Here is a 16,324-nt window from a genome sequence, read left to right on the forward strand (position 1 = left end):
CTAGGGTCACTTTTTGTGTATGCTGTGCAAGAAGTATGTACAAACAGCTCTCAAATGGTTCTAATAGTTTGTAATAACTTTGCATTCAACAAACTCATATTTTTAGATGAGGTATGTGTGTAAATACAAGATGTATTTTATAAAAATTTTGAATTAAACTTGTTTACAGAATGTATGAAGCTCATTTATATTTACTGAATTGACATCTATATTCCTATTAATGTCATCAATCTCAAGCTTTGAGGTGATAAATAAATATTTGTGATAATAGATGCAGTATTCCTATTGTCACTGAAATCTGGGAACTAAGACTCAGAATGACAGGTTAGAAAGCCAACATTATTATGGCACCCCCGGTGCATGGGGGCTCGCTCTGCTCGTCATGCACACCAAGAAGAGACAGTTTACAGTGTATGTTTTTTCATTATATACTTATTCATTATAATTCTGCAAAATGTCCACCCAATTCTTGTTACTCACGCATACAGTAATTGGGCAGATAAGGATGTGGCGCAGGCGCTGTGAATTCTCTGTGGGTCATGGTGGTTGGCTGGGGGGAAAGAAATACCCTTACTCATTTTATCCTTTTATGGACAGCTGTTAGCTAAGGACATTGGAATGTGTTTAGTCTTTCCAATTAATTACATGTTCTTGTTTGGTCTAATTTACAACCCTGAGAGGCTCTGGAGTTTTCTTTTGCAGCTGTTTACCTATTTCTGAGGCCTTGCCAACAGGAGGAAGCCTACATTCTTCTTGAGAGAAGACATCTGGTTCTTTTGTTGCATGCCTTTCTTATCTTGAGAATTGTAGCCTCTATACACAGTAAGACTCTAGTTTAAGAATCCTTGTAGCCTACCTATGTCCAAGTCTCTATATTCAGTGAAATACTAATTTGGTATCAATTTCTCTCAAAACTGGAAACATAAGAGTGCATCCATCTAACACAAAGTTCCTGTTCCAAGATGCAACACCTCATTTCAAGGAAGAGACATGGGTATCATACCTTCAAGAGACATATCTTCTGGATAGAGCAACGAAACATGTACATGTGAACTTGCTTTCTTTCCTCTTCTAGCCATCAGACATACTCCATCATTTGTCAGAAAAATTATGCCTACTTGAAAACTATGTGAAATCAATTGCTTTGGAGACAACGTAGAGCTTGAGGTCTGCTTTAAGTTTTGTCACTACCCTTATTGGTCTTTCATGTCTCATCTGAAGCAGTGAAGCAAGCCTGAAAGCTGCTTATTCTGCACTCAGGACAATTTTGATGAGGCTGGTGGCATACCCATGTGGATTCTTTTGTTTTCCCCTTAGACACTCTATTTCTTAAATCATTTACCCGCTACAGCAGCCTGTGCTAACATGGGTCCTTCTAATAAAAATACTCGCCTGTGTGAAACCACATTATATTTAAAACGTCAATATATTTAAGACCATCACAAAACTTAATCAGAAGTTTTTAAGACATCAAAACCCTTCAATATATATAAGACCATAAAAACTTTCTCTAATATTTTAGTAGAGCAGGTCACTTAGATAAAATAATGCCAACAGGCAGGTTTGGTATTTGGGGGCGGGCAGAAAGCCTCAGTGAAATACAGACGGTATTTATATCATTTTTTGAAGCTTGCTGAATCCTGCTTCATAACAAAATGCTTTCATGGGTACAATGACTCCATCCCTACTTTGGGTGGTGGGAGAGCGGGTGGCAAATGCTCCTGGAACTCACACACGTGTGTGCGCCAAACTCATTCCAAAAGGAAGCGGTAGCAGCACGGCGCTTCCATTTTTTCACTGTACCAGAGCTGGAAGCAGCCTAACCAGGGGCTCTCACACCGCTCTGCGAGCGCAGACAGGAAACCAGCCGCAGAGCCAGCCTGCCTAAAGCCTCCTTGCCTTCTCCCCGACGCGGGAGGCGGCAGCGGCGCTCACCCGCTTACCACCGAGTTTCTGACACGGCAGCGGCGGGGCAGGGAAGGACTCGAGCCCCAGCGACCGCACCGAGCCCCCGGAGGGGACGGAGCAGCCCCGCCGGCTCCCCTCAGGAGGCCGCTCCCTCCGCCCCGGGGCGGACACACGGCCCCCTTCAGCCCCCGCCGCGAGGGGCGCTACGGCCGCGCGCGCGCACGGAGGAAGCAGAGCCCCCGCCTCTCCCCTTGCTCCCGCCCCTCTCCGTGGCGAGCAGCCGCCCGCGCCCCACGTCTCCCCTCCCGCCGTGTGAGGCAGGCGGCTGGTTCCGCATCCGGCGCGGTTGTGTCACTTCCCGCTCACGCTGGCGCTCTCCCTTTCCCCCTCTCCCCGGACCCGGATGGTGACTGGCGGCGGCGGCGGCGGCGGTTCCAGGGACTGTCAGTGAGCGGCTCCCCGCGGGCCTCTTGTCCTGAGGGCGGCGGCGGCAGCGGCCCGGAAGATGGCTGCGGCGGCCTCCTGCTCCTCGGCGGTGGCGGCGCCGGCTGGGGCCGGGCCCGGGCCGGTGTCGGCCGGGCCGGGTTCCTGCGAGTGGCTGCTGCTGCGGGACGGCTGCCTGCGCTGCGACGCCGACGGTCTCTGCAGCCTGTGCTACCACCCGGCGCTCAACGCCATCCTGGCCGTGACCGCCCGCGGCGCCATCAAAGTCATCGACGGCACCTCGGGGGCCACGCTGCAGGCGTCGGCGCTGAACGGTGAGCGCAGGGCCCGGGCGGCCTGCCCGGCCCCTCTGCCGCGAACCGGTGGCGGGGGAAGCCGGCCGCGCCACCCCCGGGGCGGCTGGAGGGCACGATCGCGGCGCGGCGGAGCTGCGGGGGAGGTGGCTGGGGCTCGCCTGGACGCAGGTGTCGAGGCTGGCGGAGGGGCTTCCGCCCGGGGAGGCCGAGCTCACCTCGGGCCCGTGGTGCCGGCGGTGCCCCGGCTCTTGTTCACCCCCTGTCGCTTTTGAAGCCTGAGCGGTTCCGACTCTTCGGGGCAGAGATACTCGTGTAGGCAGCACCGAGGCCTTTTTCTTCTGCAAAATGTATTAGCCCGGTTACTGAAAGGTGAAATGGGGATGGAAGTCTGATGTTGAGGGCTGTGTTTTGTATTTTATCTTTTCAGGCGTTCTTATGGTTGACGTAACGTTGAACCTTCCAAAGATTCGAAACAGCATGTTATGCAGGATAGGCAGAGTTCTAGTTCTTATTGATACATGATACTGTATGAATTTATTGAGCCTTAATCTGGGCTTGCTAAGAAGGCATATTTCTTTAAAGTATGCTTTTAACACTTAAATAATAGTGTTAATACAAAATTAAAAGTGTTACTTGGCTATAGTTCAGGATTATTTTAAATCAGAATCCTTAATAAAGTTATTTGATGGTATGTTTTAGGTATATTTGCATAGTTTTTCAGGCTGCTGAGTGTCTTGACTGTGTCGGGTGCTAGTAACAGTATATCCGCTGCTACGTTAAGGAGCTATGATTACCCACTGACTTTGTGGTGGAGAGGCAAGACTATAGCATCTCCATAATGCGAAGCATCTTTCTTTGTTGCCCATTAGTGTTTTTACACTGCTAACAAACTAGCTGTGTGGAAAAAGATCCATGTGCCATGAGCACCTCTTGTTCCTCTCTCATTAACAGTTCTTAAACTGTGGTACTTGTCAGAATATCGTGGGGGTGAGGGCGTAGGGTTATTTCTGGTGTGTTGCGAGACCAGCCTTTGGCATAGAAAGACACGCTTTTACTAGTTGTGTATTTACATGTTCATGTTGTCCTTACAGTTGTGTGTTGTTATGATCAAGCTGTGCTGAGTGGTGGTGGTGGAAGGTTGATGTTTGCCACCTGAACATAGTGTAGTAATGCCAAGAATTGCCCGGTGACGCCACAGTGTAGGTAGTACGTATACTTTCACCTTGAAAACCTCCAACCGTATTACAATGTCAAACTGAAGACAGCGGGACAGCAATCACTGGTTTCCATTCCTAAGTTAGAGTCGGTACATTGTAAAGTGTAAAGGTAAAGTGTTTGAGGCAATTAAAAAGAAGTTTGTGAAATTATTGTGAAGGTGTTTTTATTGCTCTGGTGTTGATCACTTATATTGAAAATGAGGCTCCTTTGTTGTGCTTCCTGCTCTCTTCAGATCACTGTGCTTCTGTCATTCCCTTTCTTCTGTCGTGCTATCTCCTGAAGTGCTTTCTTTATTAATAACTTAATTTCTTACTTTTCTTCATGCTCTTGCCAGCAGTTGAGAATTGTTAAGTTGCGGATGAGTAGGACATAAATCAAGGCCTTAATTTGTAATTGGTTGCCTGTGTACGGCATGTTTAATTCTTATGAAGAGAAAAAGTGAACTATAAATCAAAGCCTAAGCTGTTGTTTTACACTTGTCTGTAATAGAACCCTCGCAAGAGATTTGGTTTAGTATTCAAAATGCTAATGGAAATTCTCCCCTAAACAGTAACTATTTAAAAATAACATATTTCTTTGATTCTGTTACGTGCATTCAGTCATGTATACTTCCTCTAGTGTCAGTCTTCTCTGTGACAGCATGACTGTGAAAGATGGATTCTACTCCTCCTCATATGAAACAACAGAATTGCTTGCAATCTACCCAAATTTTATCTGTGCAGTGTAGCTGATGATTACGTTGCTGGGGAAAAAAACACCTTAGTTTAGTCTGAAGAAACTTTAAATGAATTTCCTTACAGATTCAGACCAGTGTGTGTGCCTGTGAGAAATCTGGCTCATGTCGGCAGCTGGTGTCTTTTGGGCCTGTTAGCGGCCATGTTGACTCTTGTTCTCTCCCTCTTCAGCCCTTCTTTGGGAAGAGGAGGGAAAACAGAATTCAACTGTTCTTTGGTATCTGCCCGCTCTGTACAGCGTGAGCTTTTTTGATGTAGGATAGTACTAGTTGGACACTCAGACCTGTAGGCCAACTGTGTCGCTGCTCCCTCTCCTGCCATAAATGACAGGTCAAAGGATATTGTTGCTTCGGGACTTCTGGTGCTATAACTAAAAATAGAGTTCCTAGGAATTAAAACTGCTTCTCTTGGGAGACTAGACTGCATGTCCTTCTTGATTGTGGCGCTGCAGGTCTTTTGCCCTGCCAAAAGATTTCTGTTGGACAGAAATGCTGTTGCTCATTACCCAAGGAAAAACAACGTAGTAGGCCCTTCTTTCTAGAAAGTGAAGCAAGAAAAAGGATCCCCTATCAAGGGAAGGAGGGAAGAAAAGGAAATACCATGAAGTCTCAGTCTTGCTCTTATTTTCAGTCACAGTTCACTATGGCAGTACATTAAGCTCTGAGCTCACTCTCAGTGCAAAGGCTGAACCTGTGGAATACTGAATCTGCTAGAGCAGTGGAAACTGCCTTGGTTAGAATGTAAATGAAGATTGCTGTCTTTGGTGTGTAAAAGAGCAAGACAAATAATTCACAGCCAAAAGACAGTTCAGTTATAAATCAGGTCCAAATATTAGGATGTGGTCCCTCGTCTTTGTGCTTCAGTTTTTCATGTGAATGTCTGATGTGTGAGCTGATTCAGGGGTTGTTCTTCTGAGCCCAAACTGTAGGAATCCAATGAGGATTATGATTATCATTATACCACAGTGGGTCTTCATCAGATCTCTTTCTTGAAAGTGTGTGGTCATCTTTAATTTATTTCCTGTATGGGCACTGTAGGCCTGTGCAGGAGGGCAAGGTGATCATTTGCAACAGTCCAGGGTATGGTAGTGGATAAGAGCACCAGTAAGGGGAAGATCAGGTGATCCTTTAATATTAATCTTTGTCTTATCTGGTCACGAGGTTGTCCTTTTTATTCTACCAAGGCTGTCGCCTGTACACTATGCATTTCAGAGAGCTGGACTGGGAGACCAAGGACAGTTCTTGAGATTACTGGATATTATGCATTCCTGTGTGTTTGCTAGTAGTGGTTAGTCAGGACTAGTTTTGAATCTTCTGTGCAAGTCTATAAAATACTTAATACCCTAACCCCAACCCACCAGACAACAAATAAACAGCCCCCAAACCCAACAAAAACCTAAAAATGAAACAAAAAAGCCAGTCAGACAAACAAACAAAAGACCCCAAAGCATAAAAGCAGATTTCCAGAATAATCTTGGTGAGAGTGGCACAGGTTGCCCAGAGAAGCTGTGGGTGCCCAGTCACTGGCAGTGTTCAAGGCCAGATTGGAGGGGGCTTGGAGCAACCTGCTGCAGTGGAAGGTGTCCCTGCCATGGCAGGGGGGTTGAAACTATATGATATTTAAGGTCCCTTCCAACTCAAACCAGTCTATGACTATATGAATTCCCAGAGAAACTTGGCCTGGAACGCAGTAAAAAGTGAAAACATACTGTCAAACGGATGGATAGTGACCATCTCGAATGTTTCTGTAGGTTTTCTCAGATTAATTTGACATAGCAATACCTTCAGAGCCTTGTTTGCTAAAATGCATGGTGTTTCACATCTAAGGCCTTCTAAATTGCTGTGCAGGCCCTAACAGTACTCAAAAGATAGACTTCTGAATCCATGCAGAGAAGGACCTCTTCACTGTACATTGCACCAGTTCCTGTAGGGGAACAGTCTGGGTTATCATTAGAGGCCCTCAACTGCTGTTTCTCCAACAGAAGAATTTAGAAGGAAATACATCCCAGCCCAGAAGGCTCACCTGTGCCAGCAAGTTCAACACCATTGTCTGCCTGGGAAGTCCTGTTTGTCTTCAAATGGTTTACTTTGAATTACGGAGCATTGGAAATCTATCAAGGGGTATCAGATTCTGATTCTTTTTTAATCGTTTCCATGGTGTGCAAGAGGAAAAACAAGAATAAAAGATTCTCTTTTGCAGCTTGGAAGTCATAGAGGGAGTGTACACTTCTTAACATCTCTGGGAAGAAACTGTTGGGATACTCTGCCATTCAATTCTAGGCTTGAATTATTTGATGACATCAGCAGCAGTTTCAACTGCTTCAAGCTCACTCTGGTAATACTGCTCAAGTTGGCGCCTTCATGCCTCAAAATTGGGGCAAGTTTCTTCATCTTCTTGGCTCGTCTTATAATTTGTTCGATTATGAGACAAAAATATTAATAAAGGAGGCTATTGCTATTAATACAGACTTTTCTCGTTGTTATTTTCTCATTGCATAGGGAGTATTGTCAGACATCTAGTGATCTGCTACAGCCCACCTTGCCTGTGAGTATACTTGACAGTGCTAGTCTGTGTGAAATGCTTCTCAGACAGACCATTCCACTGAATTATGTGATCTCACCATGATTCACAAAAAGCCTTAAGCACTTGAAAAAACAGAATAGGAGAGTTGTTAGATTTGAGTTCGATGTTTTATACCAGTAAAGATTGTAGACCATTGTGTGCTCCATTTGTCTGCTACCTTAATCAGAGTATGGCTGATACCCCGTTCTTACTTGCTAGGCATCTTGCCAAACTGTCAAGATGCTGTTGATTGATATTTCCATGCTCTGTGGAAGCACATCTGGATTATCTTCTGCAGAGGCTAAAAGAGAGTGAAAATGGAGATCTTTTCTTTCCACGTGCCTTTAAAGGGGCGTTTGCATTACTGTGTTTATTGCAGGCATCCAGAAGTAACAGCAGGCAGCAATGCAGGCATATGTTACGTTGCCAGGCAAGATAGCGTATTTTTCATTTTATAGACAGATTATTCATATCTGGACTGATGAATTCATGGTGAGAGTAGTAGTGTATTAATAAAGGTTGCAGAATGCTTTGATGTTAGAGAATCAGAAAAAATTCCAAGCCCTCTGCAAATGGACTTTGAAAAAGGTCTCTGCAGGAAGATGTATCTTTAAATGCTTCTTACTGACCCAAGGAAAAATTACTGTGCTCTGTGTCAGGGATTTGAACTTTGACTTCCTGTCCTATTCCATCTCACAGGTAGTTAAGATATTTCTTATTGATAGGAAGCATCCTCAGAGCAAACCTCATTTTGAACCTGTGTTCGGACTGTGGTCCAGCTTTGTTTAAGGTAGCTTTTAATATGCCCATATGACTGTTCAGCTTAACTCATCACATCCAGTGATGCTGGTTAGCATATTATAGAAAATGTGTGAGAAATTTGGCAGAATATGTTCTGGCAGAGATAATTGATTAGTTCATGTCCAGCACCTTATGAAAGAAAGCAGGTTGTTGGACTTTAAGTAATGGAAACATGGAGGAGGTTTTGCTTTGGATTGCCCAGACTAATGATCTTTAGAATTCGTGGTCATAGTGATCAGTGGTTTGGATCTAGTATATTCTCCTGTCCGATAATTGGTCCTTTCTAGCAGCCCACCATAATGTTGGCTGGCTCAGTAGAACGTTTATCTGAGTCTTCAGTTACGTTGTTTACAACAATATTTTTATGGTTGCTGTTGCATTGGTATCCATACCTTAAACTCAGATGAAATGCAACATGGGGGGTTGTAGAAGGCAGAGTATTAAGAAAAATCTGTCCTAGCCTGAAGATTCAGCTTAATTGTTTCTTTCAAGTTTTTAATAATGATTTTGTCTGGTTTTTGGTATGGTGTTGAGCTGTTATTTCAGGCTTTCTTCCCAAGCTACTTTCAAATAATTTTAAATTTAAAATTGAAAGGGTTCATTAATTCTCCCTGAACAGTATGACATCTTTCAGAAATACTTCTTAGGCTGTCTTGGAGATGGACATAAAAGGCTTATAACCATGTGGACAGCTTCTGAGCATGTCGGTCTGTCATAGGTCATGTTATAAGATAGCTTGTTGCATGTTACCTATTCCAGTGGGATCAGTCACTGCTCACCTTTTAATTTTGTTGTTGTTTTTTGTTTAGTTTTTAAAAAATACACACCTGAATCAGTTCACTTTCGTCGTGGTTCTTAAGGGATGCCACAGTATTGCTTTCTGCTGTTAGAAGGCTGTCCTTTAAATAGTTAATGCTCTCTTAACTGCAGTGGCTGCTTGCAGTCACAAAATGAATACGTATCGCTGAGTGGATGGTTCAAGAAAGACCAGCTGCTGCCTTCAGTTCTTCCATTTGTGCAGTACTCGTGGATACCAAAACTTGCATCTTCTTCTGATTTCTTTGGAGTCAAATATTGGAGTGTGTATTGGCTAAGTTCCTTTGCTGCCTCGTCTTTGTGAAGAGTATCAAGATTTGGTAACGATCCTGTGCATACTGCTAGTCAAAAAGTAGACAGGAAGTCTGGTATATGCAAAACATTTATTTTGCAGATTTGCATGTATGCTAGGGGAAAGATCACTCCACAGATCAGGATGATGCACGAAAAAGTGGAAGAGAAGAAACAGCTCCTGTTTTACAGCCTAGACTAAAAGTGTGAAGTTACAGAAATAATAACTTATATGTCCCATAAATGTAAAAACTATTATATTTAAGATTTCCTTGAGGTATTTGCTAACGCTGTTCAGTGTGTGTTTTATTGCCATTTTTTTTTTAATGTGTAACTTAGGAGGGAATTTGCTGATCAGTTAAGTAGTCTTCAAAATTACTAGCATTAGTGAAAATGCATATCCAGTCTCAAGAGCTGGTTAATGAGGTGGCTTGCATAGCATACAGTCTCTTGGCAGTTCTTCAGTCCCCCATACAGTTCCTGGAGAGAAAGCATTTTATCCACTGCACTTCCCTGACCTGGCTGAGTGTGAAGCAGTCAGGATCTTATCTGAGCATTTGGCAGCTGTAGAAGAGTTTGATAAACTCTGTTTGCTGGGCAACAGGGCACAGAGACTCATGAAAAACACCTTACGGAAATGAAAGAGCTGGGGAGGTGACTGAGAGAGAGCTGGGATGGGACTGAGAACTGTGATGGAGTGGTTGGATGACAATGAGAAGGGGTTAGAACCGGTTAGGGAAGTAGAAAGCTGTATAGATGGCAGTGGAGGCTGGGAAACTGCGGAGTGTTTTGTTGGAGGGCAGGAAGGCACTGTGGTTATTGTGGAGAAATACAGTAATAGATTTAGCTAACCTGTCTTGAGCAGGGTCATAGATTCATGTTGTGATGTAAACCATGACATGCAACACTGCTCGATAGACTTCATTTTAATACTGTTTTTTCTTGTTCTGTTTTCTGTAGCTTTTTTAAGTCAGAATTACAAGATTAGCATTTTTCAACAAATAGTCTTAGATTCTCTCTCCACTGAAGACAGAAAGGAAAAGCCCTTACTCCGAACTTTCGGAGGAACCTACCTTCGCATTACCTTTAGAAGGAGCCTGGCAAGACCAGTCTTATAAGGCTTAAGTTAGCTTTTCTGAATGTCCCCTTTCAGTGACAGAACCAAAGTTAAATATATGTATTTATTTTCAGATATTCTTATGCTGCAAGTAGGTGTCTTAAACGTACAAGGTCCTTCAATTTTGCTAGCTTCACAGAAGAATTTGAAAAGGCATCCTAAAGAATAGTTTCGCTTTTAAATTTCACTTAAACATGAATAGATCTAGTCTGTTCTGCTTCAGCTTTCTTATGTAGAAGCAATAATTAGGAGAACGTGAGAATGCGTTTGGTTAATTTGAAGTACTTGAAAGAATTCAGTGGAGTTGGAGCCGTAGGGCTCTCCTAATGCCAGAATCTTGGAATTGTACTAGAGAATACAACTGAGAGTGTAAGTCCATTTCAATGCCTGATGTGTGCAGTTTTGATATTTCCATCTCAAAAAGAGTATAATGGAACTGGCAGCTTAAGGTGTGGGATGCTTTTATATGTGAGAAAGTATTCAACCTGAAAAGGTAATTGGCAGTGGGGAGGTGAGAGAGTGACAGAGGCTTGCAAAATTCTGGATGTGTGAAAAATGTACATTGGGAGTTGATGATGCTCTCTGCTCTTGTGCTAGTAGAGATAAAAACAAGTACCTGTAAGAAATAGTAAAATATGGAGCTCCTGGCTGTGGAACATTGTGGATGTTAGATGTTTGTGAAATTACAACAGTGTTGGACAAACTGAGGGAAGAACAACCAACCACTTTTGGCTCAGAAGGTCCCTGAGCACAAATTAGGGGCTGAGAGCATTACAGGAAAGTACCATTGTATGCACACCTTAAAATTCTTCACTAACCTTTTGTTCCGTGTTGTATTTCCTTAAAAGTAATGTCAGAAAGAGAAAGACAGAAACTCAGCCGTATAACATAGCTGTTGAACTACTGCTGTAGTAATGGAAGACTGCTGTTAAGATTTCCTACTAAACTGTTTTTTTTTCTGCAGACTAAACAAGCCCAGTTACCTTAGTCTTCATGTGCTGTATGCTACATCCCTCTAGCTGTTGCCACCTAGACACTTAGTTCCCAGCTTCTGTGGATGTATGTGGTTATATTCCATACCAGGTGTAAGATGTTGCATTTGTCTTTGTTGAATTTAATAGAATCACAGAATGGTTTGGGTTGGAAGGGACCTTAAAGATCACCTAGTTCCAGCCCCACCTGCCACAGACAGGGATGCCTTCCACTAGAGCAGGTTGCTCTAAGCCCTGTCCACCTGGCCTTGAACACTGCCAGGGATGGGGCAGCCACAGCTTCTCTGGGTAGCCTGTCGCAGTGCCTCACCAGTCTTGCAGTAAAGAATTTCTACCTTATATCTAATCTAAATCTACCTTGCCTTTATCTCTTGTCCTGTCACTACATGATTCTATAAAAAAATCCGTCTCCATCTTTCTTGTAACCCTCTTCAGTGCTACAAGATAAAAGTAGCCCTCTTAAGGGCTACAAGAGAGGTTTGTGTCAAGCCATTTCCCTGGCTTTTTGAGAACCTTTTAAAAGGCAACCCTGCCATTTACTGCATCTCTCGTCCTCAGTTGCCTCCTGTTTGGTGTCATCCACAGTCTTGCTAAAGGTGCAGACTGTTCCATTATCCAAGTCATTGATAAAGATAGTTAAGCCATACAAAGCTTCCCTGAATGCCAGTCATAACTGGCTGCTGGGTAGGTGTTGAATCCTTAATTACTGATCTTGCCCATGACAGTCTAGCCTGTTTTTCACTTGGCTTGTAGTCCACCTGTATGCTTTTGAGAACTTGCTCCTTCTCCGAGCTTGATGTTTTGAAAGGTTGTCCTGGGTTCAGCAGTAGCAGTCATGTTTCTCCTCTTTGGTAGCTGGTGCAGTGCAGTGTTTTGACTTTCGGCTCAGGAACAGAGCTGATAGCGATGTTTTGGTTTGGCCAAGGACTTTGTGAGCCTCATGCTCTGCCAGGGAGGAGGGGAAGCCGGGAGGAAGCAGAGACAGGACACCTGACCCAAACTGACCAAAGAGGTATTCCATACCACAGCACGTCATGCCCAGGATGTAACTGGGAGTTAGCCGGAAGGGCTGGGAGACTGCAGGGTTGGAGGAGGTATCGGTCGGTGCTGAGGAGGGTGAGTTATCTGTCGGCTGGCGCTGAGGTGTTGTATTCTCTTCCCTTGTTATTTCCTTTATCATTATTATCACTGGTGGTAGCAGTAGTGATTTGTGTTATACCTTAGTTACTAAACTGTTCTTATCTCAACCCGTGGGAGTTGCATTCTTTTCGATTCTCCTCTCCGTCCCCCCGAGAGCAGGGGGAGGGCAAGAAAAGGGGGGGAAGTGAGCGAACGAATTACCTGACTGGGTTTAAACCACGACAAAGTTCCTTGTAATACTTGGGCTGGCGGGGTTGAGCTAAACCATTTCCTGCCAAACAGACTTTAGAGTTTAAAAAGTACCATAACTGGAGATGTTTCCTCCTGTAATGGAGACTGCAGGGTACATGATGGGTAAGCTCAGGTGCTCTAGCCACTTCAGTGACAAAAAGAGGAGCTGGTGTTAAAATTTCTTCTGGAAAAGGCTCTTTGTTCTGAAGTGCTGTGATGGGAGTTGCTCATGTGGAACAGGAAGTTCCTGTTACTGAGCTGTGAAGTATTCCTTGCCTGTCTCTGGTTCTGGGTGGATGCTGTGTAATTTCTGTCTGCAGTTTGTGAAAGACAGCTTTCCTGAAAATTTTAATCATACTTTTTCACTTAGAGGAAAGTTTTGAAGAAGGCACTGCCCTCTGTGAGATTTTTGCAGGAGAATTGCAGGGACTTGAGTTTTCAGAATTTACCTGAGTTGGCAGACAGGATTGTAGTGTACCTTGTGGAATATTCATAATCTATTCCCAGGATAATAGTATAAAGCTCTGTGAGCAATTGCATTCTGTGTGACATACAAGGCAGCAGTAATGTTAGATACATGGAGATCTGAAACCACATGAAGAGCGTGGGCACAAAGAGCTCACCAGTATCTTCCTGCTGATGTAGTCTCAGTTGAAGTCTGGAGAGTGGAAGAGGACCCTATGCTTGCAAAGCTAGTCAGATCTGATCTGCCTTGATTTCAGTGGGGTTTTGTTTATGTTGTGAAACCTTTTAAGTGTTAATGTTAGCTTTTGTTAGTAGTTGCTTGATCAGACACGTCAAGTTAATATTCATGTGTCAGTCTCCAGTGCTTTGGCCCAGATAACACATCTTCTTACTCTAATGAAGATTGTTAAAACCAGCTATCATATAATGAACTGCTGCTGAAGCAATTCTGTCCTGTTTGTTGCTAAAAGGAAAAGATAAACTGTAGATGACATTCTGGATTACCTAAATCCAGTTTTGGCAAACAAGGGAGTCTGAAGGCACTTTGTGATGTTAAGCTGAGTATTTCTGCCTCCTCTCTCATCCTTGCTGTTTAAGAGAATGTTTTCTTCAAGTTGGAGAATCCTTTTCTTTTGGAAAGGAGGGACTCATGGGCTTCATGGTGGCTGCTCTGCTGAGGTGATGTCTAGAGCAAATAAGGGGCTAGGCCTGGACGACTGGACCTGGAAGATAAAAGTGCACTGCTGAAGTTCCCACTGAAGATGTAGGTGAGGAGGAACAAGCGAGAATCTATAATAGATAAATTCAATAATGATGGGCACTGATGTCTTGGTTTTGTCATCCCTTAGCCATCTTTTCATTACTATGTTTCCAGATGTTCATAACTGCTATGTCTTGGTTTCCTTTGAGAGCCACTGGTTTAAAACAGTTTAAAGACATCTTTCTCCTTTTTAAACTACACTTGCAGTGCTTTGCTTTTTGTTCTCTTTTGTGTAAAAATATTACCCATTGCAACTAATTCATAGTAGTGATTTTATATAGTACTAGTTCAGAATAGTTTCCTGCAGATATAGCGAGTTAAACCAGCTGATACATACTTTTTTTTTTAATCCCATGTACGTCTGAAAAATGTGTGAGAACCAGCTGAGCAATGTTCTGTCAAGAAGCACTTTTGCCTCCAGTTGAAAGGATGGTTTTGTTGTCTGCTGGTTTGGCTTCTGGAAGGAGAATTTCACACAGCGTATTACCAGGAGTGATAATGCCTCCTAAACTTGAAGCTTTACACCCACACTTCACAACAGAAGGAGGGGAGGGGGAATAAATTTTTATTTTTAATTCTTACAGTAAATTTTAAGGACTTCTGCAGCTGTACCACTCCCTTCTCTTGAGTTTTTGGATTCTCCTGCCTTTAAATAGCTTGAAGTTCAAATCTAATGATACAGACTTAGTAGGATAGGTAGGGCTTTTGATTTCCTGAAACTTTATCCATATAGCTTCCCATGGTTGCAGTATTTTCAAATGAGTACTGAGGTATTGTTTGGATATTCTAGTTTAAATTAGAAGTGCAAAGTCTGGGCTCAGTGCAGTTAATGTGTGTGCATGTTTTGCTGAGCTGATGGGATTTCTGTTTCTCCGAAAATGTTACTTTAATTCTTAATCTAAAGACCTAGTTGTATTCATAGATTGAGGTTATGGATGTTCCTTTAGCTATTTGGTCTTGGATCTTAGGATTATGTCACTAGTGCTGTGATGCACGCGTTAACAATTGTCGCTTTATAGCTGCAGATAAAAGTATTAGTTTTCTGTGATTTAGAAACGATTTTGGTTTTTGCATTCTGTGCATTAGGAGTTTCTTGCCAAGAGAATTAGTGACTTTGTGATACATTTTAGTGCCATTCCTTGCTAGCAGTTTTCAAGTTGAATTAAGTTTTCTCAATATTAGAAAAGATCAAAAGTATTACTATCAACATTAATCTGCATCTCTTCATGAAGGTAGCCGTGCATACTAAGGTGAGTCACTTCCTCTTAAGGTCTAAAGCTTTGAGGCTAAAGCTATCTATGTAAGAGAGATGGAGACAAGCTTTTTCATTCTGATTCTTGACATGAAAGGCTAATTCTCTCATTAGTTTGGTTCATCTCACTGCCTGCAGATAGGCACAATAGGTGCTGCTTAGACTATTATATATTCTCCGAACAAGTTTGTTTTGTGTGATTTTTTTTTTTTTGTAGGTCAGTTTTGATCGCAGGAAATTGCTGATCTCTGTTTTGTATTGTTCAAACAAAGAAGGTGGAGGGGGAATGCTCCTTTTCTGTTGTTTATTTGCTTTTAAGTGTTCAGGTTGCTAGTTCTAAGGTTGTTATAGATGACATACCATGATGTAGTATGCTATTGGGCTTCCACTTGTAGCATGCTAGCAGCTTGCTGGGTTTCCTTATAGGAACTGACCAAAGGCTTAATGGCTTCTTAGAGAGTTCTTTTGGTTTTAATCCTAGATAGATAACTGGAGATACTGGGAGAAGCCATGGTCCACTTGTGCCAAGATTGAAAAGCAAAATTCTTAAAATCTTGAAATGTCTATTTCACCTTCCATACATGACAGCTGAAGGAATTAGGACTAAAATGAGAATAAAGTTGGGTTTTGATGATCTGGCTTAAGTCATTTTGTGAGTTTATGTGAAACTTTTGAATTGTGATTTGTGAAGATGCAGATCAGTACTTGCGTCTAGTAAACTTAGGCTGGACGGGCAGGATATAATGTAGTAGTGCCAGTAGGTTTTTCAAAGGAGATAGGTCAGAGTCCTTTGGCGCATTGTAAAGTGTTGATCCTGAGTTAGAAAGGACCTTTCTGCCAATGCTTTGAGGGTGATTAAACTTTTTTAGGCATTTCTTCTACAGTGGTGACTTCTTCTATCGTGGTGACTTCTAAATTTTTTAGTTTCCTGGTTCTTAACCCATTGTTCTAATCGTGTGGCCAGCCACCTGTGAACTAGTTTGTGACTAGTAGTAGATCCATCTTGAAATGCGTTTTCTGAACATTGTTGAGACTAATACTTTTAGAGGTGTTAAAAATTGTGTTTGTTTTTTTTGTTTGTTTTTTTTTAATCAAAACTGTTGTTTTTTTTGGGGGGTGGGTTGTTTTTGTTTTTGTTTTTGTTTTTTTTTCCTCTCTGTAGAATGGCTTACTTCCTTGTTGATGCTGTGTTGTCTGTAGAAAGTCATGTGTGAGGAACTCCAATGTATTGGCAAAAAAACAGTTTGAAACTACTAGATTTGCCATTCAGAGGACCTTTTTATGTTAAGCTAGGGCT

At 42.7% G+C, this 16,324-nt stretch overlaps 1 protein-coding gene across 7 annotated transcripts in view; it reads left to right on the forward strand.

The window, feature by feature from the left end:
• The first annotated feature begins 2,240 nt into the window (after positions 1-2,240).
• BIRC6 (baculoviral IAP repeat containing 6) overlaps positions 2,241-16,324 on the forward strand; it is a 173,177-nt gene continuing 159,093 nt past the window's right edge. For 4 of the 7 annotated variants that reach the window (XM_062629554.1, XM_062629555.1, XM_062629556.1 and 1 more), the window contains exon 1: positions 2,249-2,666. In XM_062629554.1, coding sequence (XP_062485538.1) covers positions 2,414-2,666 — 253 coding nt within the window. In that variant the 5' untranslated portion in view covers positions 2,249-2,413. Of the gene's footprint in view, positions 2,667-16,324 lie in introns of all 7 variants that reach the window. The other 3 variants (XM_062629558.1, XM_062629559.1, XM_062629560.1) reach the window with 2 other exon arrangements.

The sequence above is a fragment of the Pezoporus occidentalis genome, unplaced genomic scaffold (genome assembly GCF_034315485.1).
Source record: "Pezoporus occidentalis ecotype Australia unplaced genomic scaffold, CSIRO_AGI_Poc_V1 ctg34, whole genome shotgun sequence".
NCBI classification, from domain to species: Eukaryota; Metazoa; Chordata; class Aves; order Psittaciformes; family Psittacidae; genus Pezoporus; species Pezoporus occidentalis.